This window comes from Arachis duranensis, chromosome 1, assembly GCF_000817695.3.
Source record: "Arachis duranensis cultivar V14167 chromosome 1, aradu.V14167.gnm2.J7QH, whole genome shotgun sequence".
NCBI lineage: Eukaryota > Viridiplantae > Streptophyta > Magnoliopsida > Fabales > Fabaceae > Arachis > Arachis duranensis.
The window spans coordinates 8,580,485-8,607,603 of NC_029772.3; the positions used below are offsets into that span (position 1 = coordinate 8,580,485).

Genomic DNA, 27,119 nt, shown 5'->3' on the forward strand with positions numbered 1-27,119 from the left:
ATATTCCAACATTACAGTGTATCCAGTAACAATATTCTAGATGGTTGATCTAACATAAGAATAAGGCAAAGAAACTGGTTCACATATATACATACATGCACAGGTTATTTAGGTTTCATGACAACATTGACAAACCTAATATAACAGTACCTCATTTTAATAATATACACATTAGTCAAATCTGCAAACTCTGGCATGCAAGCTGACAAAGAAATGCCATCTTATTCTCTTCCACTTCTAATCACAATTGATTTCTCTACACACAAGAAAATGTTCTTTGCTGCTTCCTCCATTGATGATTATTAAATATTGACATATTCAGAGTCTCCAGCAGCTGAAAGCTATGCTGATTCTTCACCTTTATACACCAACTTTTTTGTTCTTTTAAATCAATTAGCTTTGTACACCTTAACATTGCCCTATGCAGTTGTTAGCATTCCCAACCCCCATTTATTATTGTGGCTAGGAACATATAAATAGCTAGCAAACGGTTAATCTTTTTCTAGTTTCTCGTCCCAATCGCCCTTTGGACTCTCCAATAAATCACCTGAGTAAGACCCGTCTGGTTGACGAATACATATATTCAAATTGCTGGACAGAAAATTCTCCTGGATGGTAAGAGAGAAACAATCAGAAAAACACTTGAAAAAAGCAATAATTGATCAATATATAAATTAAACCATTTCCAATTCTAAAGTCTTAATGACTTTTCACAATCAAGTTTGCAAGACGTATGTATAAGATCAGGATGAATGTGTCCGGTCGGCTCGGCTCTCTTAACAACTTTATTGTCGTCAGAAATTACCTGATCATTCGTCTCTTGGCCCTCTGAATGAAAGAGAATTGGCCGACACCGCTTATCCTCATTCATTAAGCTTGAATTCTGAAAATGTGTCACAAGTGCAGCCTTTCTTTGTATCCTTGCATATGCCAGTGAGACAACTTTTTTGCTATTAAACTTCCCCCAATTCTTCCCATTAAATGCCTACATAGACTTTTATATAATTTTTCTCTAGACCATTACAAGTTAAAATACTTGCAAATTACAAGAGAGTTACAAGAGTGTCTGCATCTATTTGCAACTTAGCAATTAACATGTATCTCCTTTTTATCTTGCTGGTTTTACTCAGAAAGTTTTAGCATCCATGGTGCAGTAAAGGTAAGCACCTATGTCACACATGGCGTATTCCCCATCCAATCGTGGGAGCGATTCACTCGTAAAAACAATTAGTCCCAACTCCCAAGTATAATTTTTTTTGAAAGAAAGAAACTCAACACATTAAGTAGAGCGAAAACAAAAGAACCAGTGGAAACCATAAGGCAAGCTATCCAACTCTAAATAACACTAATGTTTTTCTCATTGTCATCTCTGGCATTGCCATCAACAACAAAAATGATCCACACCTAACTACTTTTTATAGTTCATGAAGGACATATAAATAATCTCATCAACCCCTTTTCCTTTATTCTTGAAAAATCATTCTGTTCCTTTCTAGCCAGATGTTCCAGATAATCGCACAAAAACCTGTCAATCACCTCTTGCGCTCTTCCTTGCTAGCTGATATCTCAGTCCAACTTATAAAATGTTCTTTTAACGTCCCCGGAGAAGACCATTGCCTTCCAACAAATGATAACCAAGCATACCAAACCTGTCAAGAAAAATCACAACCAAGGAACAGGTGGTGACCATATTCAGTACTCTTGTTACAAAGCACAGATACAACATCTTCCTGGTGGATAACTCCCAACCGACTCAGCCTCTCCTTTGTATTGACCCTACCAGTCAATACAAACCAGACAAACAGTTCAACTATTGGTGGAACTAAACCTTTCCAAAGTGTCCTGGTAAAGTTGTAACTTGTTATATCCTTCGGAATGATGTCTTCCTGTAATACCAGCATAAAAGAGTTAGTAAAAAAGATCCCTTGTTTATCAAATTTCCATATCCTCACTCCCATAAGCCACTTTGACCAGTCTTAATGCATCATGCAACTGGTTCACTAGATCCAACTCCCATTAGAATAGGTCTCGCCTCCATTGGAAGTTCCATATCCACTCAGCCCCATCCCAAAACCCGCAATCCCCTATAAAAGATCCCCTTTGGTTTGATACTGAGAAAAGTCTCAGAAACTGATCTTTTAGAGCACCACCACACAGCCATACATCCTCCCAAAACCGAGTCCCTCTTCCATCACCAACTTCCATAGCCAACCCAGTAATCATCTTCTGTCTTACTTGCTGATTCTTGAACTGTATCTGGCAGATATCCTTCCAAGAGCCCCTTGATAGGTAAAACTTGAGAGGACAGCAACACATTTGGGTTGAGGTTATTACAAGCGCAAACCACCTTCTTCCACAGCGGATAATCCTCCTTTGAAAAGCGCTACCACCACTTAAAAAGAAGGGCAGTGTTTCGCAGCATGGCATCCCCAACACCCAACCCACCAAGCTTTTTAGGCGCCTACACCACCTCCCACATAACCAAAGCCATACCAAACTTACCATCCTCCTTACTCCATAAAAATCTTCTCTGTAAGGAAATAAACTTCTTCACAACAGCCTTTGGCATCTTATATAGGTTCAAATAATAAACGGGAAGGCTATTTAATACGAATTTAATGAGCACCAACTTACCGGATTTATTGAGAACATTGGCTTTCCATAGGCTAAGTTTTTCCTCTACTTTGTCAACAATTGGCTTCCAAGTCTTCACCAACCTTGGATTAGCTCCTAGCGAGATCCCCAAGTATTTTACTGGAAGGGAAGCTTCCTTGCAGCCTAGCACGCAGCACATACGTTGCACCCACTGAGCCTCATAGTTAATTGGAATCAAGCTAGATTTATCAAAGTTGATACTTAATCCCGACATCAACTTAAAACAGCGAAGGATCCTCCTGTAGTTCTTAATGATCTCTTCCTCCAACTTCAATATTTTGTTGTCCATGTCTCCAAAATTATCTTATGCCATCTTCCCAAAGGAATTGCCAAAGTCTTCAGCTTATCTGTGAATTGCAAGTCTCCTATATCTCTCCATTCCTTCTTTACCATCCTCAGGAATCCTTCATGTGTAAACCACGAGTCAAGGCTTCTGAACGGTCTAGGGCCACCTCGCAGTCTCTTATCTTCCACTATAATAGGACAATGGTCAGACAAACCCCTTGGATCACCTCGTAATTGAGTCTCTGGGAACTCCTCCAGCCATTCCAAACTCACCAGGGCCCGGTCAATACGGCTATAGGAACGTCCTCTGAACCAAGTGAACTTGCGGTCATTAATCGGCAAATCCATTAATCCCATGTCTTGAATCCAATTCTTGAAATCCTCCGCCGACAAGGCTAAGCTATCGGTGCCTCTCTTTTCTTCAACATGTACAATCTCATTAAAGTCCCCTATGAAACAACAGAGAACCTGGCATAGACCAGTTATGTAACTCAACTCCTCCCACACAACAAGCTTCTCATCTCTAACATGAGCACCGTAAACCAATATAAAGGCACAATTAAAATTATTCTATAGCAGAACACCTTCAACACACAACCGTATCTCACTTTTATAACAATTTCTAATTTCAAAGAAACCCTCATCCCACATTAACACCAACCTGCCAGACGCACCAGTAGACTCAACATATTCCTAACCAACACAACCATTCCCCTATATTTTTGAAACGTCAAACTTAGTCACTGACTGTTTTTTAGTCTCTACCAAATCTAGCATGTTTAATCTATATTTACTCTTAAGATCCTTGACCATCCTCATCTTCCCGTCACCCCTCAACCCCCTAACATTCCAAGAACTAATAATCATTTTACATAAATATTAACACCTTTTTTTGTGTTTTGGGTCTACTTCGTCTAGCTTTTGCCTTCTGTTTTGCCAGTCTTTTTTTCTGAGCCATTTCTTGGTTCTGTTGTTGAAGAGCTACCATAATATCCTCTTCTTCATCATATATATAGTTCTGCTCCTGAATCTTTTGCCAATTCCCAAACCCTTTTGTTTTCTAACAGCTGCTCATTCAATCTTGAACTCTCATTATCACTGGCTTCATTATCGTTTGCAAGTGTTCTGTCCTCAACACTATCCTCATCATCACTGAATTCATCTCGTTTCTGATGTTCTGGTAAAATTTGGTCGCAGGTCGCTTCAATTTCTGGCACTGTGAAGTCATTTTGTTGAACTCTGCCACTGTTCTCATAATCATCATCGTTACACTTCCCATTATACGGTCCGTCATCTATACCCTTGACATCTTCTGCCCATTCAGCCGTCCCCGGAGCTGTAACCTTTCGGCACCCTTCCTCCATTACCAAATCTCCTATGCTCCCAGCCTTCCTAGTCCCGTCATTGGTTCATCTTCTAAGAGGAACGCCAGCGGCGTCGACAACCCTTCACCACCGCTTTCAATCCGGGTTCGTCGCCGCTGCTTCGAGTTGTCCCTTCCCGCCGACCCCTCGCTCCCTCCTGCTCCAGTACAAGTTCCCAGACTAGGTCCCGCACCTCCCACGTCACGCCGCACATCTCACGTAGCTGCAGCAGGGTTAGGCGTTTCTCTGCCCTGCTAAATTCTCCAAGGCTGACCTGTTTTCCTCCAACCCGGCCCAGGAGAGGTTACCGCGTCACCAGCGGGATGGACTGTGTTGCATTTTGGGCCTTCGTGGCCCAACAAGTGCCTGCTTCTAATGTTTCCTTCGTTGGGCCCCTGACCTGGATTTTGTGTAACTGACCGTATAACCTCCTTAACCAGCCCATTAGACTTGCAATAATAATCCCAAGATACCGTTAATTCGGAATCACCTTTAGTACTTCCCTCATATCCCACTAAAGCAGCTAATCCATCAATGCCAGAATTATGAGTATAAGAAGTTACTAAATTCATTTGATTGGGACTTAAATATTCATAACTCCATTCGTTTAAAATTCTTTCTGAAATTACCAATTTGTCCTTGTCTTCAACCTCCCCTCGCAGTCCCTCCATTATCACTTCTACTGCCTGGTCTGAACAATTTGTCGAATTTAAAGAACTTTTCGACCTCATCACTGTATCATCACAAACCCTTGTATATATGTTCTTCTGTTGTTTACATCTGACCGCATCATCTTCCACAGTTACTACCTGACAATTCGTCCCAAAAGTTTCATGTCCCACCTCTTTCACCAACACGTCAAAGCCACTAGTGCCAATTATGATATGGACCCATTTATTGATCAAATCCAACACACAGGTGTTAATTTGTATACGGCCAGCACTAAAGGACTGGCACGATTTCGTAATCTCATCGCATCTAACCACCTTACCCCATTGGTTTCCTATTATCCTGAAAGTATCCACGGACCACGCATGCAATGGAACCCCGAAACATTCCAGCCAAACTCTTCGAGTTTCACTCTTCTCCGACTCGTCCCATCTTCATACTCTATGAAACAACTTTAGCAGACTATCCATTTTGAACGTGTAAGCCTCTTCCACATTTATCAGACTGTCAAAGGTCAACAGAGCTTTATATGCTCCCATTTCTCGCACCTGAATAACTTGAGGAAGTTCTTCGCAACCGATTCCTTCAAAGACCTATAGTCAATGGCTTTCGTCGTTCCACCTACTAAGCTCCTCTGCAACCAGACCAAGTTTTCTTTCGCCACCACCACTTCCAACTTCTTCGTCCCTCCAAAATTTAGCTTCTCCCACGAAGATAACCTTACCTCTCAACCGCATACGATTCATCTCTGCTATAGCTTTCAAGGCTCCTCCTTTCGTAGTATATCGTATGAACGCAAAGATGTATAAGCCACCATTTTTTTATTTTCTTGATAAGTAAATATCGTTTATGCGTCCAGTCCAACCAAACAGTTGGAAGAGCTCCCTCTTGAAAATGTCTTCTGGAAGATTATCCAAAAATATAGAGAATGACTCGTGCTCCAAACGCCAATGCTCTTTTCGGTTCCAAACTCGAGGATCTTTAACCTGGCCTATCATTCTACCCCTCCATGTGTTTCCACCCTCTCTCTCATGCTCTCTCTCTCTCTCTATGATTTGTTCTTAACTCCCAAGCATAATATTTTCGAGAAATGCTATTTGTACACCAAAATCTGCTACTAAAATTAGCCACCAATATATTTCTGTATAAATACATGTGTGGTTTAATTTATTTCCAATGTGTATTTTGTATTTTAGCATGTATTTTATACTGGTGACTTAATTTGGTGGCTGATTTTGGTGTACACTTAGCATAACCCAATATTTTCACATACTTGTATATTTCTCACACTTGGATACATGTTTTGATGGTATTGCCGCCATTCGATTTCGAATTTTGCAGGAGCCTTGGATAATGCTTTTGCATACTTTTGGATCACAGATTCTTGCCCTTTAACTGTGAAAGATATTGCAAACAAAGCTCCCTTTGAAGTATTGAGTCTAGCAGGATCTATTGCTAATGCCCTACAAATATGAAGGCAAACTAGGGAACTAATAATAATATTGGATAGAATATTCAAGTTGGTGATAAAGGATATCCTCAACTTCAATTTTTTTTTTCCTGTTTTTACATTACAATGACATCCTTTTCATCTCTGCTGTAACCGTAGCATGGTGAAACCTGTGAATTTATTAGTTTCTATTATGATTGTTCTCTAGCATAAAAGCAAGACCAATGCATAATGCAAATTAAATCATCAAAATCTTGCTCTGTATTACTCATCAACGGGCACTAAACAAAATGGAAGTGACTGCAAAAAATGTATGATTTATAAACAAATGTCATACTTTTATGTTAAAAATGGAAAAATATTCAAACTTCCTCAAGCAAAGAACTAACATTATTCTGGGGATGTACTTGCACAAGGTAGTATTTGTTGAAAGTGATGTAATTGATCAATTGATTGACAGATTCTAAAGCTTAAGTTGATATATGATATGAAATCAAGCCATTTTTTTAAAATAATTCTATGTAACAACACAAGTTAAATATAAATCTGTAATTATCATCTTATGTAAATGTCTCCGCTAATTATCTTATATAAATTTTTACCTAATTTGCAAATCTTTTATAAGAGAGTTAAATATAATAAAGAATAACTAACCAAAAATTACACCTAAAAGATTAAGATAAAAATAATTCCAAGATACGAAAATGGCAAAAATAACTAAATTTGAGAGACATATACTCTAAAAAGATTCGATTTTTTTGCCTTAAAAATATCTAACTCTAAGAAACCATTTTATTAGTGGAAACTATGAAGCACGAACACTTTGCTTAGTTGCCGTGTTCGTGTGTCGGACACATTTTGGACACGACATTTATGTGTGCTGTGTCCAATCGTGCCTTAATAAAAAATAAAAAAAAATTTTCGGACACACTTGGACATACCTAAATATCATCATGTGTCAGCATGTCCAGTATTATTCTTAACATATATTCTTGAAATAAATTTAGATATAGTATAAGACATTAAAAATAATTAAAAAATTAATTTATATTTTGATATCAATAAAATATCAAAATATCATTACGATTTATTTAAAAAAAACTTTATATTTTATATGTATGCGTATCTCCGTATCTTATAAGATTTTAAAATTCGCGTAAAAGTGTGCCCCGTATCGTGTCGTGACCCGTGTCCGTGTCGTGCATCATAGGACTGAAAAAGTATAGGTAAATAATTCCTAATCAGCCAACTGTAAACAACTGTAATTAATAATTATTAATTAATGACAATTAATTAATGGCCAATTTTATGGTGCTTGTAATTTTGGTGCCGAAATTGCCGAAGTTACCTTTTATAATAAATTTTAAATATTAAAAAATTGTTTACTTTTATATTTTTTAATTTAAATATTAAATTTTATCTCATTTTAATAAGTTAGACAAATATATATAAGCCCCATAGCATGCACCTTAATTAATATGAATTACAGCTTAAAAGTGCTTGTTGACTTATTGTTTGTTAGATCCTTGTTAGTTTCTAGCAAGCTTGATTTATTATTAACTGAATAATAGTTGATTAGTGTTGTTTACATTAAAACAATGTTATCTGACGTGGAAGATACAGAATCTAAACCTGCGTTTGGTTAGTGTATACCAAAAGATATAGATATTGAGACATAAATAAATAAGATATAGATACAAAATATATGTATATATATTTTAGGGTAATTGACTTAATTAAAATAAAAGAGAGAAAGCTTTATCTAAATACAACAATTGAAACTTGCTTACATACATGTTCTGATTTGGTTTATATGTAAACCGTGGTGAGTAACCACGGTTTCAATTTATATGTAAATCGCTGTAAGCTGGCACGGTTTATATGCATGAAATAATGAACGTAAACCGTGGGAGGTTACCACCGATTACGCTTGAAAAATTGGTACTAGAAATCGTTGGTGTTTACCACGGTTTATGAAAAAATATTGTGAGTATAAAATTCTACCACGATTTATGCATGAAGTACTATAAATACATTATCCGCTGTAAGTTATGACGGATCACATTTGAGGAAAAGCAAATTCGTGGAAGGTAGGTGGTTGAGAGTGAATCTGAGGAGGTTGTGAGATTTAGGGAGAAGCTTTGAGATTTTGAACCAATTGGGTGGTGGAGTTAGGAAGACTTTTTTTATTGTGTTTTTGTAAAGTTTGCAAAAAGTTCACCTATTACATCAACTAAATTTATTTATTTACGTAAAGTTTGTTTATAATTTATTTAAATTTTTAATTTAAAAAATATGAATACGTTAATTGAAAAAAAATATAAGTATGTTCATTTAAAATTTTTAATTTAAAAAACACTATTACATTAATTTAAAATAATACAAATATATTTATTTAAATTAAAAAATTAAAATAACAAGAGTACATTTATTTAAAAAAATTTAATTTAAAAATAATATAAGTGTATTTATTTATTAATTAAAAATTAAAATTTTAATATTCACTCATGCGAGTTTCGTTTTCCATAGCTCCACCGCCCAACTGGTTCAAAACCTCAAAGCCTCCTCCTAAACCTCACAGCCTCCTCAGATTCACTCTCAACCACCTAGCTTCCACAAATTTGCTTTCCTCAAATGTGATCCGTCATGACATACAGCGGATAATGTATTTATAGTACTTCATGCATAAACCGTGGTAACCAACAGAGTTTTATGCTCACAATGTTTCTTTATAAACGGTGGTAACCACCAATAGTTTCTAGCACCAATTTTTCAAGCATAATCCGTGGTAGCCTCCCATAGTTTACGTTCATTATTTCATGCATGTAAACCGTGCCAGCTTACAACGGTTTACATATAAATTGAAACCGTGGTTACCCACCACGGTAAACTAAATCAGGACATGCACGTAAGAAAGTTTCAATTATTGTATTTGGGTAAAGCTTTCTCTCTTTTATTTTAATCAAGTCAATTGCCCCATATTTTATGTTTGAAACATAAATACACAAGACACATAAACTATTAAAAAGTCTATAATATCTTCATCTCTACCTTCACCACTATCATTACCGGACTCTTTATCAACCCCAAAAAATAAATAACAAAAAATTTCAAAAGTTTCAACAATAAATTTAACCATCATGACCGCTAGAACTCTATTTAATAATCAATTCAATAATTTTTTTAGAAGAAAAATTAAAACAAATCTAAAAAACAGTGGACAAAGAGAAAGAATATGAGAGATGTGACAGTGGAGAGGTGGTAGGAGAAAAGCGGAAATGACGGACTCGAGGAGAGAGAAGAATAACAACAAATTTGGAGATAACGTGAACAACGGATCTAGAGGCAATCATGGCAAAAGGCGATGGCGATGGCGATGGTGATGGAATAGAAGCGAAGAACAAAGAAAAAAGAGAAAGAGGAAAGTGGGAAGGAAGAGAGATAACTGTTATTCGGTTAGAGAAAGGGAGGAGAAAGGCGAAGATGGTGGTTTGGATGTGAGGGAGAAAATGAAGAAGATATGATGTAGAGAGAGGGGAAAGCATGAAAAATGGAAGAAGGAGAAAGAAAATTTGTAAAGGATATAATTGAAAAGAAAATGGAAAAAATGTGTGTCTATGTCTAAAAATTTGTATTCCACCCCTTGGTTCAGTACAAAAATTTTATATATTTGTGTATTTGCGTGTCTATCTGTGTCTGCTAAAAATTTGTGCCTCATCAGCAAATAAATAATGAATGTATACCACCATATTTATGTCTCAGTATCTATGTCTCTTATACCAAACATTGCCTAACAAAACAAAAAGCTTTTCATACTATTTAATGGTAACATTATTTTTTTGTCCACGGAGCACAGTATCACTCAGTTTGACAAAGTCAAAGACTAATCCACTTATCCATAGCGCATCAGAATTCTATTTAAAAGTTTGTTATTATCTAATAAGTTACTGTATATACAAGGTGAAATTCAAATTTTTAACACTTGTTTAAGGGAACTAGTAAGATAACTACTAAACTAATATAAATTATTCATTAGGGGTGTTCAAATCCAAACTGATCCAAATTAAACCGCTCATTCAATCCGAACCAAACCAAAAACCGATTAAAACCGCACTAATTCAGATTTGATTGTATTCTATTTTTTGCAAACCGCTGGATTGGATCGGATTTCGGATCTACTTTTCATAACCGAGCCAATCCAATCCAAACCGCACAATGTGCTATAATATTATTATTTTATTATTATATTTATAATTATACTTATAACATGTTCAATTTGTTATACATTTTATTATTATTCATGTATTATTATTATTTAATAAATATTTTATTTTCAAAATGTTATTTATTTATTTATTTTAACTAACCTATAATTTTATTTCTATTGTTATGTTATCGTTAGCTTTTTAAGATATTGTTAAGACTTGTTATGTCATTGTTGATTATTTAAAATTTGATGTTGAGACTTGTTATATGTATTTAATTTTTTTATTTAAAAAATCGCAAATCCAAACCGATCCAAACCGCTTATAATTGGATCGGATTGGATCGGATTTTCAAAAAAATTTCATCCAATCCAAACCGCACCGCACATAAATTAAACGTTCGGATCGGATGACTTTTTTCCTTAAAACCGCACCGCGAACACCCCTATTATTCATACATGTTACACATACAAGCTTTTTTGGCATACAAGTCCAAATAAGTTGGTCCAAACCCAACAAAAACCAACCTCAGATTAGAGTGTGTGACGCATTTTCCCAAATGTTGAATAGCGCAAACGTCATTATGAAAAACGGTTCTTTTTCCTAGATCAAAATCGCAATGCTCAAAATCTCTTAAAATTGTCGCAAAAAATCAAGGAAATTTTAAAGCTAAATTCAAAATCTTCACAAAAAAATATAGGAAAAAAAAGCACAAAAGATTATTGAAGGTACTTATCACTAATTATCCAGTTTTCTCACTTTTCTCTTTCTCATTTCGATCACCAAAACACTATATAGTCATATTCTGTTTATTTAGTAGATTCATTTTGTGTTCTTGCATTGAAGTACATATCATTGTTCTCATTATATGCTTCATTTGGTGATAAATGTGTTAGGTCGGTGTAAAAATGTTACGTAGTGTTTGTTGTACATTTTAACCTATATTTGTATGTGTTTGAGAAATTTAAATGTGTTTTTGTGTATATTTGAATGTTTACATATTTTGAACTAAATTTGTGTGTAGTAATTAGAACAACTTTCGGTTATCTCATGTGAATTGAGGTATATTTGGCATTATTGTCCTCTTTATATTGTAATTAGATAACATAATATTGTTCTTGTACTTCTGATATTATTTTATACATATTTGATTGATTTTTCATTATTTTTGTCTATTTTTCAAAAATTTTGTTCATCTATTTGTTGTAACAACCTATAGAATTCTATTGTAGTGCCTCTAGTATCATTTTACGCATGTTTGCACTACAAAAAAAAAGGGTTAAAATGGCGGTTTTTTAAGGTAATTACGGCGGTTACAACCGCCATTATTACCGAAAACGGCGCTTCCAAGAAACGCCGGAATTCTGGGCGCCATTCTGGTTATTACGGCGGTTTTCAAAAAACCGCCATAATAACCAGTGGATAATACAGCGGTTTTTTGGCGGTTAAAATGGCGGTTTTTAACCGCCATTTTAACCAGATAAAACGGCGGTTTTGTTGTTGTTTAAAATGGCGGTTCGCAACCGCCGTTTTTACCAGGATTTAATGGCACCTTTTTCGTTTAAAATGGCGGTTTTTAACCGCCGTTTTTACCTGAATTTAATGACATTCTTTTCGTTTAAAATGGCGTTTCTAACCGCCGTTTTTACCAGAATTTAATGGCATCCTTTTCGTTTAAAATGGCATTTCTAACCGCCGCTTTTACCAGGGTTTAATGGCATCCTTTTCATTTAAAATGGCATTTTTTAACTGCTATTTTTACCAGGATATAATAGCATCTTTTTCGTTTTAAATGCTATTTTTTAACTGCCATTTTTACCAGGATTTAATGGCACTATTTCTTATAATGGCACTATTTAATTACAATTTTATACTTTTTAAAATGAGATTGAAACGATATATTTTAAGTGACATTTTTAGAACTCAAACTTTAAAATCTCATAATAACCAAAAAGTATAACCTTAAATCAAACATCATAACAAGATTTTTAATTCATACATAGTCTCCAAAAATAAAAAATTATAATCCAAAAACAAAATATCAAAGATAACATTTTTCAATAATTTCAAAAATTATAAAAATCTTTATCATACAAGATCATGCTTCTTTGTTGCTCGCTCCAGAAGACCTACTTCCTAACTCTCTTGGTGATGAAATTCCAATCTCTTGATCCAATCCCTACAACAAAAATATAATTATGAGCACAATAAAAAAAGATATAAAACTGAATCTGAAACTATTAATATGAAATTATTCAATCAAAAAAGAAAATTCACATACACTAACTATTTGCACAATAAATCCTCTGTTTTCTGCGAATTAGGAAAAGGAAACTCACTAATTTAACTCTATTTCAACCATCAATCTCTCTCTGTTTTGTCAAATAAATATTCATGTAACTATATATATATACAATCACACAAACTGCACTTTTATACAGTCCTACTTGAATTCAGAACTACTACTTCATTCTACTCTTTATCATAATCATAATGGCCAAGTTAAGTGCTAGAAGCATGAAGAAGAGTGCTACTAGTAACAATTTCAGGTTTGTGGTGGAGAAACTAATTCATAAGAGTTTGTTAATAGGGAGCAACAACAACAATAATGTTACTATAATTAGATATTAAAAAATCTATTCATTAAAAATCTATATATATTCTAAAGGCAAGAAAATTATTCTTTTATATGCAAATTAGATATTAAAAACTTACTTAAATAGTATTTAAAAGAAAATATAAGAAAATTATAATTACCTCTTTCAAATGATAATTTCCCTTCTTTTTTCTTTCCCAGCAAATATTAAAACTTGAAGCTTTCAAAGTAAAGTAGCTAACAGCAAGAGTTCAAGAAGATCTAAAACCTGTTTCACATGAAAAATTATCACCAACAGATTTATTAAAATTATCAAGATTAAACATTCAAAATTTCAAATAATCACCATGCATGTGATCAACTAGAATGACATATTGATATATAATCTTGTTACATATATATATAAAAAAAGATACACTCGTTCTGCATATTGATAATTCATTTTCGGTGTAATTTATATCTATACAAACTAATTTAATATAAAACTGTGCGGAGTAACTATACTAATTCTGAAATTTCAAGGACTGTGTAAATATAATTGTTCACTGTCATTGAGTAGAACAATACCATTTGGATTTTTTGTTTTTTTTTTTTTAATTTATTTCTTGCTTGATAACTATTTTGACTAGTTGATCATAGTTAGCATGTCCGTAAAAGAATGGCTTTGCAATGAGAAAATGATACATCATGGCTGTGGACAAGAAACAAATGTCAAGGTTATCAATGCAATGTAAGAATCAGAACTAAATCCTAAATAACAATCAAATTGTATATATATATAGTTAATAATATGAACAGAGGTTATTAACGTGATTTTCAATTTGTTGACCAATTTTATAGTTATGACTTATGACACTCAAGTCTACAGCTTCCACTCTTTGATTAGAGGTATATTTATTAATTAAGACTTAAGAGTCCATATATAATTAAATTAATTCTTGTGAAAAAACTAATTAATTAACCAAATATATATATACATGCCAAGGAACTTTCCGATGAATATTTCACTGCAATATTGCATGTTCTTTAAACCTTAGCCAATGAATTCAACTTGCAATACCCTTCCCTTGCCCTGAACAAATCTTGATATCACCATCTACACAAAAAAAAAAAGAATATATCATCATCAATTGCATGTAGCAATTAATTAGAAATATTCTATGGATTAGGGGAAAAAATGCACCTTGAAGCTAAGCTTTCACCAAATATATATTGCAATAATGAGTCTATATAGAAGGTACTAACTAGCTACTTGTCTTATATATATGTACATTATTTCTTCTTTGCAATTGATAATGGTAATGACAGAGAAAATAAAAGGAGATGTAAGATGGAGGGAAACTAAAGCTATGGTTATGTGAGAAAAGGGTGTGGTAGTGGGGTGTTGAGTATGTAGAGTGATTCCCTTTGAAGAAGAGAAATTAAACCACGTACCTTTACTATGATAATGCATCCAAATTTTGAACTGCAGAGGCCACAACAACAGAGGCAACAAGGACATTGTCAGTTAGGAGAACCAGGTGGCAAAAATTAGGATCGAGGAGGCAATTTATCACATTAAACTATCGAAAGCAAACACATTAAATGTACCATGGCTTTGGTCTTGAAAGCAAAAGTGTTAAGGTCTTATTTTTAGGTAAACTCTTTCACAAGTTCATTGAATGACTCAGCTCCTATATCATCATTACCCTCATTTGCCTCCATTAGTGCTCTGGTAAGCTCATCTCTTAGTTTCTTCATGCACATGTATAACCACAGTTAGAGAAACAGAAGAGGGGTGGGGGATATAAATTAAATGTGGAGAACATCTTGTCTCATATAATTTCTTTCAGCGACCATAATCTTGGTACTTTGTCACTGAAGCATCAAGAAGCTGAACACCGTAATAGTTCCCAATATCCCAAAAAGAAAACAGCTCAATCAGACCTGGTTTTTCAAGTATAGCATGTGTCCATTTAGAGAACCCTAAATCAGCAGAATCATTGCCGTCACTGATTTTCAATTCTGGATCAGACACAAAAAACACAACCAATAAAAAATAAGCACCCATCCCCAAATGGCAAAAGGCTACTATACTGAAAAAGTGTAAAAAAAAATGAAAAGACCTGAGACAGTGTCAAAAAAATGAAGAGACCTGAGACAAGTGGGTTGGCATGAGATCCAGCCAGCCCAGCCTTAAGGAGGGCGTAGAAGATGCAGAGCCTGCCAAGCCAGAGGACTGGGGTCTCGATCAAAGAGGCACGTGAGGGTGCGGTCTTGGTCTTCCTCCCAAATGTAATGTAATTATATGCATTATAGGTGAGTACAAAACAAATATAATTTACATGGTGGTTATACTCCAATTTCAAACACATAAACGAGTGGAATAATGGAATTAGAAAAAATAAATTAAAAAGAAGAGGACATAGAGAGAGTAAACAACTTACAAAAGCTGTAGCATATATAAAAATTGTAGTCCGAGCAGAACATGCTCTTGTACCAAATGGAAACTGTGTATAAGTAGGCTTCAGTGATCTCACTGTTAAACAATATAATAAACAAAATCACCATTTTATTATCATAACAATAGTTAAAATTCTGAATTAACATTTGATTAATTCTATTAATAAGAACAAAATACTAAGAAAAAATGAATTCAAATACTCAAATCAGAGAATTTATCAATAAAAATGAGATTAAATCTTCAAACAAGTTGAATTCAAATAATCAAATAAATTGGTTTGTTCTAACTTCTTAACCACTTACATGAGACAGAAAGTTGAAAAACCAAGTACCTAACTCAAACACATTGATAATACTCAAACACATTGATAAATTTTTGACATTTCTTGTTAAGAGGTTCTCCATAAAGATTGGGGTTTTCTTCATAAGTTGCAGGATCGAAACTCTCCAGTTGTGTTCCAATTGGAATTTTGCCATCAAGATCATTGTTTGACAAGTCTAACATAGCAAGACGATCAATTTTGGAGAGACTTGAAGGGATTTTGCCTGACAAATGATTTCTTGACAAATCAAGAAACTCTAGTGATTGTAAGTTCCCGGTGTTAGAGATGATTTCATCGTTGAGACTGTTCCTTAATAAGTTCAATAAAACCAATCCAAATAACAACTCAATTTCCTTTGGTATTTCACCTGTGAGATGATTACTTGAGAAGTCAATTCCTGTTAGAAGCATATCTGCATTTTTGAAGCTACGATATGCGCCTTTCCATGTTAAAAAAGGTAAAAATTATATTGTTCTCCCGCATAAATATATATGTTTAATCAATGCAGATCAAGTGGTTTAATTGAGTAATAACTCAAGAGTTCAATAACATAGAAAGGCATTGAACATTTTAATCAAAGAAGAAAAAAAGTGAAAGAAATGTGACTTACTTTTAAGTAGAGTGTAATCACATAGGAGTTACTGTCAGCAACTGCTTCCCATACATATTGCTTATCAGATCAATGGTAGAAACAACAATCTAATTGCCATTCACATGCATATGAAACCCATTAAAAATAAGAAAAATAACAAATCAAGAGCATGCAACTAAGAAGTCACACACACTACCTTCTCGGCAACAAGAAAAGCAGAGTAGAATCCACCATCAAATTGACCAATCAAACCATTATCTTCTCCCAAAGCAGAACAAGAAACATTGCAAGCAAAATAAAGAGAAAAGTAAGCAACCTATTTTGACTACTATGCTGAGATTTAAACCAATTTAATTAAATTTTTTCATCCAATCTAAAGCAAGCCTAAGACAATCGATCAGAATGAAATTTTTTCAACAGAACAAAGGAAAAAAGGGAGAAGAACCTACCTCGCGAGTCTGGGAGCGGTGGAGAAACTCGCAGCATAGTAGCTCGATGGACGAGATTGCCGCGTAGGAGAACGTTGTCGGAGGAAATTGTCGCTGGAGAAGACGTCGCCGGAGGAGACGTCACTAGAGGAGATGTCGCTGGAGGAGATGTCATATGAGGAGATGTCGCGTGAGGAGACCATTGCTGGAGGAGACGTCGCCGGAGGAGGTCATCGTTGGAGGGGATCGTTGCCGGAGGAGATTGTGAACAGAGGAGATCGCGAGTGGCAGAGATTCAACCGTTCTCTCACAGTGGCCATCGTCTCGCATCGAACGTGTAATGAAAGTTAAGTTAGGGTTGGGCTTTTTTATACAATGTGGTAATGGCGTTTTAAAACCGCCAGAATCCACAAAAACCGCCCTTAGGTATAAATTAATTATGGCAACACAAAATCATGTCATAATATCCGAATATTACGGCGGTTCTACAAAACCGCCGTAATATTAGTGCCATTTTATGCCTCTTTTTTTGTAGTGTTGATTGAGTTGCATATCTTTTTTACCTCACATTGTATGATGTAATAAAAAAACAATAGTGATGTATTTAGTTTGCATTTGAATATATTTGACTCGTCTTTCGGTGTATTTTATGAGAATTGAAGTGTATTTGGTGTTGTTGTATTCTTTATGCTATAACTAGACAATAGAATATTGGTCTTGTACTTCTTATATTATTTTGTACATATTTAATCGATTTGCAATATTTTTGTCCATTTTTCAGGAATTGTGTTCATCTATTTATTGTAACAATCAATAAAATTTTGTTGTAGTGCTTTTGATATCATTTTATGCATGTTTGATTGAGTTGCATATTTTTTTAACCTCACATTATATGATGTAACAAAAAAATAATGCTGGTGCATTTGGTTTATGTTTTGATATATTTACCTTGTCTTTTGATGTATTTCATGTGAATTGAGATACACCTAGTGCTCTTGTTATTTATTAACCTATTTTTTTATTCCATAAAAAAAATAGCAAAAAATTAAAAGCACCAAAATTTAATATATATATATATATATATATATTTATTTGAACAACTCAATTTAATTTTTATGAATATAATTTATTTACATGATTCTCATTTATTTACAGAAAAATTATGATTTGAGATGCTCTACAAGATCCATTTATGATAATTTTCACAACATGAGCAATGACAAAAAAACTATTGTTCAAGAACTGGAATTTGGTGGTTTGATGCATATCCCTACCATAATTGTACCACATAAGCTCTTAAAAAAATTGACATATTCATTTGATTTATCACATAATTGACACACTGGTATAATCAATATCATTCCAGAAAATATATTAGATGTTCTTGACTTGAGTGCATCTAATAAAAATTTATTTTATAATATATTTTATAAATCAAATTTGGATGTATTACCAAATTATTTTTGTGTTATTGAAATATTTTGTGCTATTTTTGCAGGAGGCTTGGATAATGCTTTTGGATACTTTTGGATCACAAATTCTTACCCTTTAATTGTGAAGCCATTGCAAAGAGTTAAATCTCAATTTGGTCCCTGAAATTTGGTTCGATGTTTAGTATGATCCTCACAATTTTGTTGGCCCTAATTAGAACCCCTAAATTTGCAATCGTGGCTCTGATTTGTCTCTGCGATTATCTCCGTCACCGGAATGCTAATCTGACGTAATTATATGGCATAGTGGCTGTTATAACGGTCATTACTAGTATCACCTTATGAACAGTTTAGAAATAAAACTTGTCTATTAGTTATTATAATCATTTATTTTCAATTAGGTGTTGTCTTTAACTGCAACTTGATATGTGTATGTTGTAAAATGTGATAATATTCAACATCACCGTATTAGCCAATTTAAAAATAAAACTTTCATATTAGTTATTCAACATCACCATGTCATGTAATTGCGTTAGATCAGCATTCCAGTGATCATGACAGAGATGATCGCAAAGGCAAGTCAGAACCATGAATACAAATATGGAAGTTCTAATTGAGACCAACAAAATTATGGGAGTCATTGTGAGCATCAGATCAAATTTTAGAGGTCAAATTGAGATTAAACTCCATTGGAAACCAAGCTTCTTTAAAAGTATTTATCAATTTAACTCTTAAAATCTTTTGATATTACAATTTTAAATTAATCAATCAATTTTGTAAAATTTTTACTAGCTCTGATAATTTTATATTTTATGTACTTAATTTATTTTTTCACTTTCACATAAAATCTCAATTTTTTTTACCTCTGGCAGGATTTATTGCTAATGCCCTACAAATATGAGGGCAAATAAGGGAACTAATAATATTATTGGATAGAATATTCAAGTTCGTGATAAAGCAGATCCTCAACTACAACTTTTTTTTTTTTCTATTTTCAAATTACGATAACATCCTTTCATTTCTTCTGTAAGCTTACCATGCTAAAACATGTGAATCTAATTTTCTATTAGTTTAAAGCAAGACCTATGCAAGTAAGTATAATGCAAATTAAATAATCCAAATTTTGCTCTGTATTACTCATCAGCGGTCACTAATTTCTTTGTTCATTTGTGGGTTAAAAAAGTAATAAAATGTAAGTGACTGCGAAAAATGTATAATTCGTAAACTAAACACAAAGGAAACAAATGTAACACTTTTATGTTAAAAATGAAAAAATATTTTATCACAATGTATTCCAACTTACTCATGCAAAGAACTAACATGAATCTGGTGATGTATTTAGTTTTACACAAGGTGGTATTTCTTACTATGTGCTCAATTATTAATTAATTAATTTTACTGAATCCCCAATTCTTTTTTTTTTTTTTTTGGCGTTGTAGTTCAAAGAACAATGAATCCGTTTAAGTTTTATATTTGCATAGAGGAAGGACTCTATTCATGCAGTGGATATGAAGTGAACGAACAGCTGAAGGGATCAGAAAAAGGAATAAGGGGGTCTTATTTTTTCAATGTTTTCTTGATTCCTTTTTTTAATTTAATATGAATAAATGAATATTTGATTTGATTCAATATAAATATAAGAAGATTGTGACAAACATTTAAATTTGAATATCTATTTACATTAACAAAAATATTTGATAACTTAAATAAATTTAACTAAAATAAAAAATTTATTTTATTTAGCATTCACTAATTACTCCAACAACTAAAGAATACTAAATAAAACAAGTTCTTATTGATTTTTTTTTCTCTAATATTACCGGTATATTAAATATAGAAGCTACATGTTCTCAATCAAGTTTGAGGACTTTTACATTCATTGTTGGCCACTGATCTATAAAACCAAAAATGGTTGTGTTTTGTTTGAGTGCATTTTGAGCCTTGGATGTGAGACGTTCCATTCTAGCAAGAACTTTGTGGAATCTATTGATGAAGTTTGCATAAGCTGGCATTATTATTGATGGCAAGGAAATGTTTGGCAGTGATGTTGTGAGATCATCCTCCATGGACGACTGAGTGACAGGCCATCTTGCATGACGTGGTTTATGGATCCAATCACCGCCACCGATCCTTGTTACAACCTTCTCCTTAATATCATCTTGGATCGGTAGCTTTAGCTTCCTGATGATAATGTTAAAATACAAAATCTCCTTTCTTGATGTAGATGTAATATCACTTGTCACAGAAAAAGTATAGTCGTATTTGAAGGCAAGGCAACCGACCCTGGGCCAGTAAATCCTGAACAGTTCCAAAACAGATGTGTACTCTCGAGTATCAGTGGCAATATTTGCAATGACTTGTAGAAGCTGATCTAGAAGCTGATCTTCACTGGATTCTAGCGAAGATATTACCTCAACGACCTCTTGAATCTCATCATTTTCACCAATGAGCAGCTGACCGACCAGATCTTCGACGATGGATGGAGGAGCAACAAGGTAACTTACTGCTTCAGGCTGATGATCATGATCTATGTCAATGATTACTTGATGCTCATCTTGAAATTGATTATAAGGCTGAGACTCACCTCGGATTTCAACAAGATATCTTTGTAAATAGGGAGCTTGAACAATGAAGATGAAGCACAAAACCACTCCCACAGCACATAAGAACAACTTGATTCCCATGAGCTGTACAATTAGAGCTCCCGTGAAGAAGGTGAGGAGTTCACTGAACCTGCAAATAAGTGACATGACCGAAAAGGCAACGCACGAGATCACGCCGTATGCATCTGATTTCCCATTTGAAGGTCTATCAGAGAAGAATAAGAACACAGTGGTGGAGGTCAAAACCAAGAATTTCGGAAGCCCTTCGTGCTGCTGGAGAATCATATTCCATGCTTTATGAAACAACACGGCCAAACAAACGAGGCAACTGAATAAAATGTAAAGAAGGATCTTCCACCAGTTCCACTCTCCAAAAAGGTGGATGAAATAGCTGCTGCAAGAGTAACACAGCAATCCAACCACGGTTGAACCAACACTCACTACTCTCCGCACCTTTTCTTCTTCGTCATCAGGTCTCATAAGCAAGACCGGTACCCACAATCAGTGGCGGAACCAGAAATTTCATAAGAGGGGGCCAATTAAATATAAAATATAACAAAAAATTAACAAAATATGATTTGTAGCATATATATCAAAAAAGTAATTATATTATATAAAAGTCAATGTTCAACTACATACTTTAAGATTTTGATATTTTTAAACTTGCTCGACGATGCTTCATGGAACTAAAATCATCAATTATCATCTCTGAAGTGAATTTTGAAGCAATTTCCTTTTCAATATATACAATCATACAATCTGCTAAAAATTCATCTTCCATCTTGTTTCGAAGCCTTGTTTTAATAATCTTCATAGCTGAAAAGGCCCGTTCAGTTGTTGCTGTTGTCACAGGAAGAGTCAAAACAAGACGAATTAATCTATCAATTAAAGGATATATATTTGATTTTCCTGTCTCTGTCAATTTTTGATACAATTCAGCAAGAGTAGACAAATTCTGAAAATCTGGAGCTTTAACCACATCAAGTTCATAATGTTGTAACTCATAATCCAATTGAATCTTTTCTTGCTCAGAAAAATCTAAAGAATAGAAATTCTTTACAAGATTGCATATGTTGCAAACACTGAATAACTTGAAAGCATCTTTAGGATCTAGAGATGTACTCAGTATGAGGAGCTCGGTTGCTTGCTCACTAAATCTACTATTTAGCTCTTTCAATTGAAAATCTATCACGCTAGTAAAAATGTCAACACGATAGTGGTGTTCAACAGTGACAACATCCTTTTTACGACGAGACCGAATTATGTCACTAAAAGAAGCACCCATATCAGGTATCTGAATAGCATGATCATTGCAGAAAGAACTAACTTTCTCCAAAAGTGCTCCCCAACTACTATCTCTTAACTGTTGAATCAATGACTTTGTACTAGAAACTAGATGCATAGCATTCAAAATGTCTTGAGATTTTTGTTGCAATGCTTGACAAAGTTTATCAGTGATTCCCATGATTTCTTTCATCATATGCAAAATGAAAACAAAATCAAATGATAATAAAGATTTAAGAGCATAAGTAGCATCACCACGTTGAGAATATGTAGATCCATTAGTAGCCAAATCTTCCAGAACTGAAGTTGTTGCTCCAAACATACGTAAAAGGCTACAAATTGAGTTGAAGTGAGAGCTCCACCTGGTATCTCCTGATCTTTTTAATGTGCCAATTTGATTTGCTCCTCTTCCTGTTTCAATTTGATTAGTTGCAACTAAATGGGAAATTTCAGTTGCATAAGCAGATCGTAATTCATCATTGCGTTTGCAAGAAGAGCACACAACATTGATAATATTACTCAAACTTTGGAAAAAAGCATGAACATCAACAACTTCTTTAGCCGCAGCAACAAGAGCTAGCTGTAATTGATGAGCAAAGCAATGAACATAATATGCATAAGGACATTCTTGAATAATTAAAGCTTGTAACCCTTTCCACTCTCCACGCATATTACTAGCTCCGTCATACCCTTGACCTCGAACATTTTGAATGTTGAGATTGTGATGAGATAATGCAGAACAAATCTCTTGTTTTAGAGTAGCAGAAGTAGTATCTTTGACATGAACAACATCTATTAGCCTTTCTTTGACAAATCCATGCTTATCAACAAATCTAACAACAAGTGCCATTTGTTCTCTTCTAGATTCATCTCTAGCTTCATCAACAATCAAACAAAACTTTGCATTACCAATCTCATTGCGAATTTCATTTTGCACCTTTCTAGCAAAAACATGTAGAATTTCCTTTTGAATAGGAGGTGATGTGTACACTACGCGAGAAACGGCAAATGGTGGCGGCCATATACCAGCGGTCTTCAGAAAATGCCGCTAAAATACTAGATTGTGGCAGTCTTCGTAACGATTTGAGATGGGCTGCTAAATTAAATATTTTTGGCTCTGAGTCAAGCGCAAAATGCCACACACACAAAATCCCCAATTGAAATTAAAAAAGAAACCTCTCCCTAGTGATTCAAGAAAAACACAAAACCTCCACTTTCGCGGTCTCTATTCCTGTACCTATCCCTGTTCTTATCCCTTTCACGAGCATCGTCGTGGTTGCGGCAGTCGGAGTCAGCGGAGGGTTTGGAATCGGCTACGGAATCGGAGGAAGGTCGATCACGAGAAAGGAGCTGCTCTTGGCGGCGCTTTTGGTTGGCGATTTTCCTCCTGGTGGCGCTGGAGTGCCAATTGCTCGTGCTGGGCTTTGGTAAGGAAGACGGGCTTGGATGGTGCGACAGAGTTGATGGCTAGCCGCTACATCCTTCCTAGTCACAGATCTGCTCAAGCTTCCGCATAGCTCCTGCGCACGAAAGAAAGGGGGAGAGACACGTCCGTTATTTGTCCCTTCGCTGTGAAGTCGTCCTCAACCTTCCTCCTTGCTATGTTGTGCGCCGCTCGAACGCACCCTCTTCCCGTTTCCTGGTTTGCTTTTTCCCCATTTTTCTGTTGTTCCAATTTTATCTTTTGTCTTTCAAGGTTTGTTTCAATTTAATCATTTTTCTTCTTAATCGAATATCTTTGCATCAATTTAGTTTAATTTTGCTTGTTTCCAATTTGTTTGCTATTTTGGTTCGAACCCTAGTCTGATGAAATTTTGCCCCGATTTAGTGACCGATAATATTCTCTGCCTCTCTTGATCTCTGTCTTTCTGCATAATTTCTTCAGCTCGAGTCTCATGAAAAATTCTTCGTTACTATGCAATCTGATCTTGGTATCCATTTTGACCTTTTCTAAATTGACATTGATAATAGATTCTTCTGATTGAATCCATATCTTACTGACAGCCATATATTATCTTCAAAACTGCATGTGTTCTATTGAAATTTTCAGTACTTGTGTGATTTTGCTATGCCATTATTGAAATTTTCTATTGTGTTTTAACTTTCAAACCTGACAAGAATCAGATTCGTAGTTTATTATCTTCCTGCTTCATTTATATGTGTATTTTGTGTATTGTTTCTAGGATTGATTTTTTTTTAATCTATTTCAAATTCAGGAAATGAAAAAGAAGGAGAAGGAACTCCAATCTAAGGAGGCTGAATTGAGAAGACGGGAACAGGTATATACCTGGATGTTTAATGGTTTAACTTAGTTTGGAGTTTCCATGATTGGTAACCATAACCTGATAATATGGGAATTAATGTGCATATTATTTCATTTGATGTATCAAAAATATAGGATCTGAGAAGAAAAGAAGAAGCAGTTGTACGAGGCATACATTTTCTTTATGGCTCCATTCTTGGAAGACCTTAATGTTTGCTGGAGCTGTTGGTAAGCTAATCTGGAGCATCTAAAGCTTTTGTACCTTCTGAAGTTATTCATATTGACTCACTAAGTGTTATGTTTAGGAAAAAATGCAATGTGACTGAATATGCCAAAGTCCCCCCCTTCTGTTTCTGTTTCAGCGCCCATTTTAATTTTGTACATAATTTTAATATTTCTCCAGCAGGTTACAGTAAGTTGTCTCATACTCCTTTTAGGTATCAAAGCTTGTTGTCATACATTCCCTATTTTCACTCCTTCCTTCTACATTCAAATGTATTTTAAGCATGAATTCCGTGAAATTGTGACCATTTGGTTTTGCAAAGAATAATGTTCTACCTCATTTTAATGTATATTTGCAGGAGATTCTCTTAGTTCTGTTATATATGTTCCATGCGAAGTGATGAAGCAACGCATGCAAGTGCAGGGGACATATTCATCTTGGAGTTCTATCGCCATGAATGAAGGCATTGCAATGAATTCTAGCCAAAAACTGTATGGTTATTATACAGGGATGTTCCATGCGGGCTGCTCAATATGGAGAACACAGGGATTAAAGGGTTTATATGCAGGGTATACTCTAGAAACACTCAATTTCTCTTATATAACTTACATAATGACACTAGAGGTCCTGTTTCAGATTTGATAGATTTTTGGATGAAGTATTGTATTCTAGGCAACAATCAGGCAATTCTTTTCATGATTCAATTTTATTATTTTGTAAATGTCAATAGGTGTCAGTTGACAGTGAATGGGTAAATAGCAACCGGAGATGTAAAATGAGTCTATATGATATGAATATGTCATAATGGGAAATCAAACTGTTTCTGCTTTATATGAAATCTAGTTTCCTTCTAGATCCACAATAATTTACCGTGTGATATATATACTATAATGATCATTAACCTCAAATTTTATATTAACTGGACATTACTATGTATATAATTGAATAGCTAGCTTTTACTTATATTTTTAAAAAATATCAATCACCGACACAAAGTAGTTTAGTGAAACAGGGTCAACTAAACTTCAATTTATATGGAAACCTATTGGGGGGAAGCCTTGAAGTCTTAAGCTACTTACATAATATATTAATATTCAATTAACATATAGGTTGAACTTTGATATTTGCAAGAATTTAGTTAGTAGGGTCAAAACTTACTGATGACGTGTCTTTTCTTATATTAAGATAATTGTTGAATTTGTTTATTTGTCTCATAATATATCTGCTGCTTGAATTCCCATCATGTTAGTTAGGAGCCACTAAATGTTTCTTGTTTAACTGGGCAGGTTGAATTGCTTAGACAATCATTGACAGCTATTGAAGAGCTACATCTTATTGGAAACAATATAAGCAGAGTACTGGTACATTTTGTTTTTGGTTCATTATTCATGTTAAATATCTTAACGTCTGTACACTCAGATATCCTCTCATCATGAGTACCTATTTCTAAACTATAGAGAGCAGTTTAATAAACAATAGAAATTGAACCATTTTGATCACACTGCGAGATTTCTCTAAATCATAGTCTCAGAATGGAATCCCATTAAAGAAGGGAATAGCATTGTTGATATATTCTTCTTTCTTTAGCATTTTGTCAGCCTTTATTGCTCACCTCCTCAAAGGTTTGTCATTTTACATGTAGCGGGGCAGTAAGTTTATTATTATTATTATTATTAAAGCAAGCTAATAATCATGTTTCTCATCTAGTGAATAGTTAATTATGATAATCGCAATAAAAATACTACAATAGCAATTATAGTCATATTTGAGAATATGGATGTAATATTAAATATAGATTCTATTATCAACCTTCCTCCCTTGGATTTGCTATGCAATTTATTTAGTATAGAGCTGCACATAAACTCTTGCCTATTTTGGTATATTTTCTATGATATTTAATTAAATGAGTATGGCGTGGAGATGAATTATTATTTAAAACTAAGTATTAGATATGATGATTCAACTTTCAGTTATAAACACATGGTTTTAGAGTCCAAGAAAATAAGTTTTCAACATTTAAACCTCATTTTCCCCTGTATATATATGCTAGTATGTGCATAAGTAGTGCTCGAGTATCATGTTTTGGATTTTACAAATAAGTATTTTTTTAGTTAACATTTTGAATTTATCTGAGTTTAATATTGTTTATTTAGTGTTTTTTATATTAATATCTCAGGTTTAATAAATATGATGTAAAGAAAATAGGTTATAGTAAAGAAAAATGGTATAAATTATTGTAATTAATCAGTTTTTTTTTTAAGCTCGTTTATGAAATTGCGGCGGTTTTGAACCGCCGCAATTTTTTTT

General features: G+C 34.2%; 1 protein-coding gene and 2 long non-coding RNA genes across 3 annotated transcripts in view; 1 reads left to right on the forward strand and 2 right to left on the reverse strand.

Moving 5' to 3' along the window:
* Positions 1–25: 25 nt before the first annotated feature.
* Positions 26–27,119, reverse strand: part of LOC127745742 (protein MEI2-like 5) — a 71,888-nt gene continuing 44,794 nt past the window's right edge. Inside the window, exon 13 of the mRNA XM_052259362.1 lies at positions 26–608. Coding sequence (XP_052115322.1) covers positions 492–608 — 117 coding nt within the window. The 3' untranslated portion in view covers positions 26–491. The remainder of the gene's footprint in view (positions 609–27,119) is intronic.
* Positions 12,596–17,335, reverse strand: LOC107495347 (uncharacterized). Its single transcript, XR_008007174.1, has 9 exons — positions 16,778–17,335; positions 16,600–16,688; positions 15,970–16,356; positions 15,359–15,742; positions 14,815–15,228; positions 14,659–14,689; positions 14,202–14,320; positions 13,386–13,492; positions 12,596–12,807 (listed from the first exon to the last, which is right to left on the reverse strand). It is a non-coding gene; the product is annotated as an uncharacterized LOC107495347 (long non-coding RNA).
* On the forward strand, positions 23,460–26,557 carry LOC107495395 (uncharacterized). Its single transcript, XR_001593480.3, has 5 exons — positions 23,460–23,968; positions 24,543–24,605; positions 24,725–24,817; positions 25,171–25,381; positions 26,099–26,557. It is a non-coding gene; the product is annotated as an uncharacterized LOC107495395 (long non-coding RNA).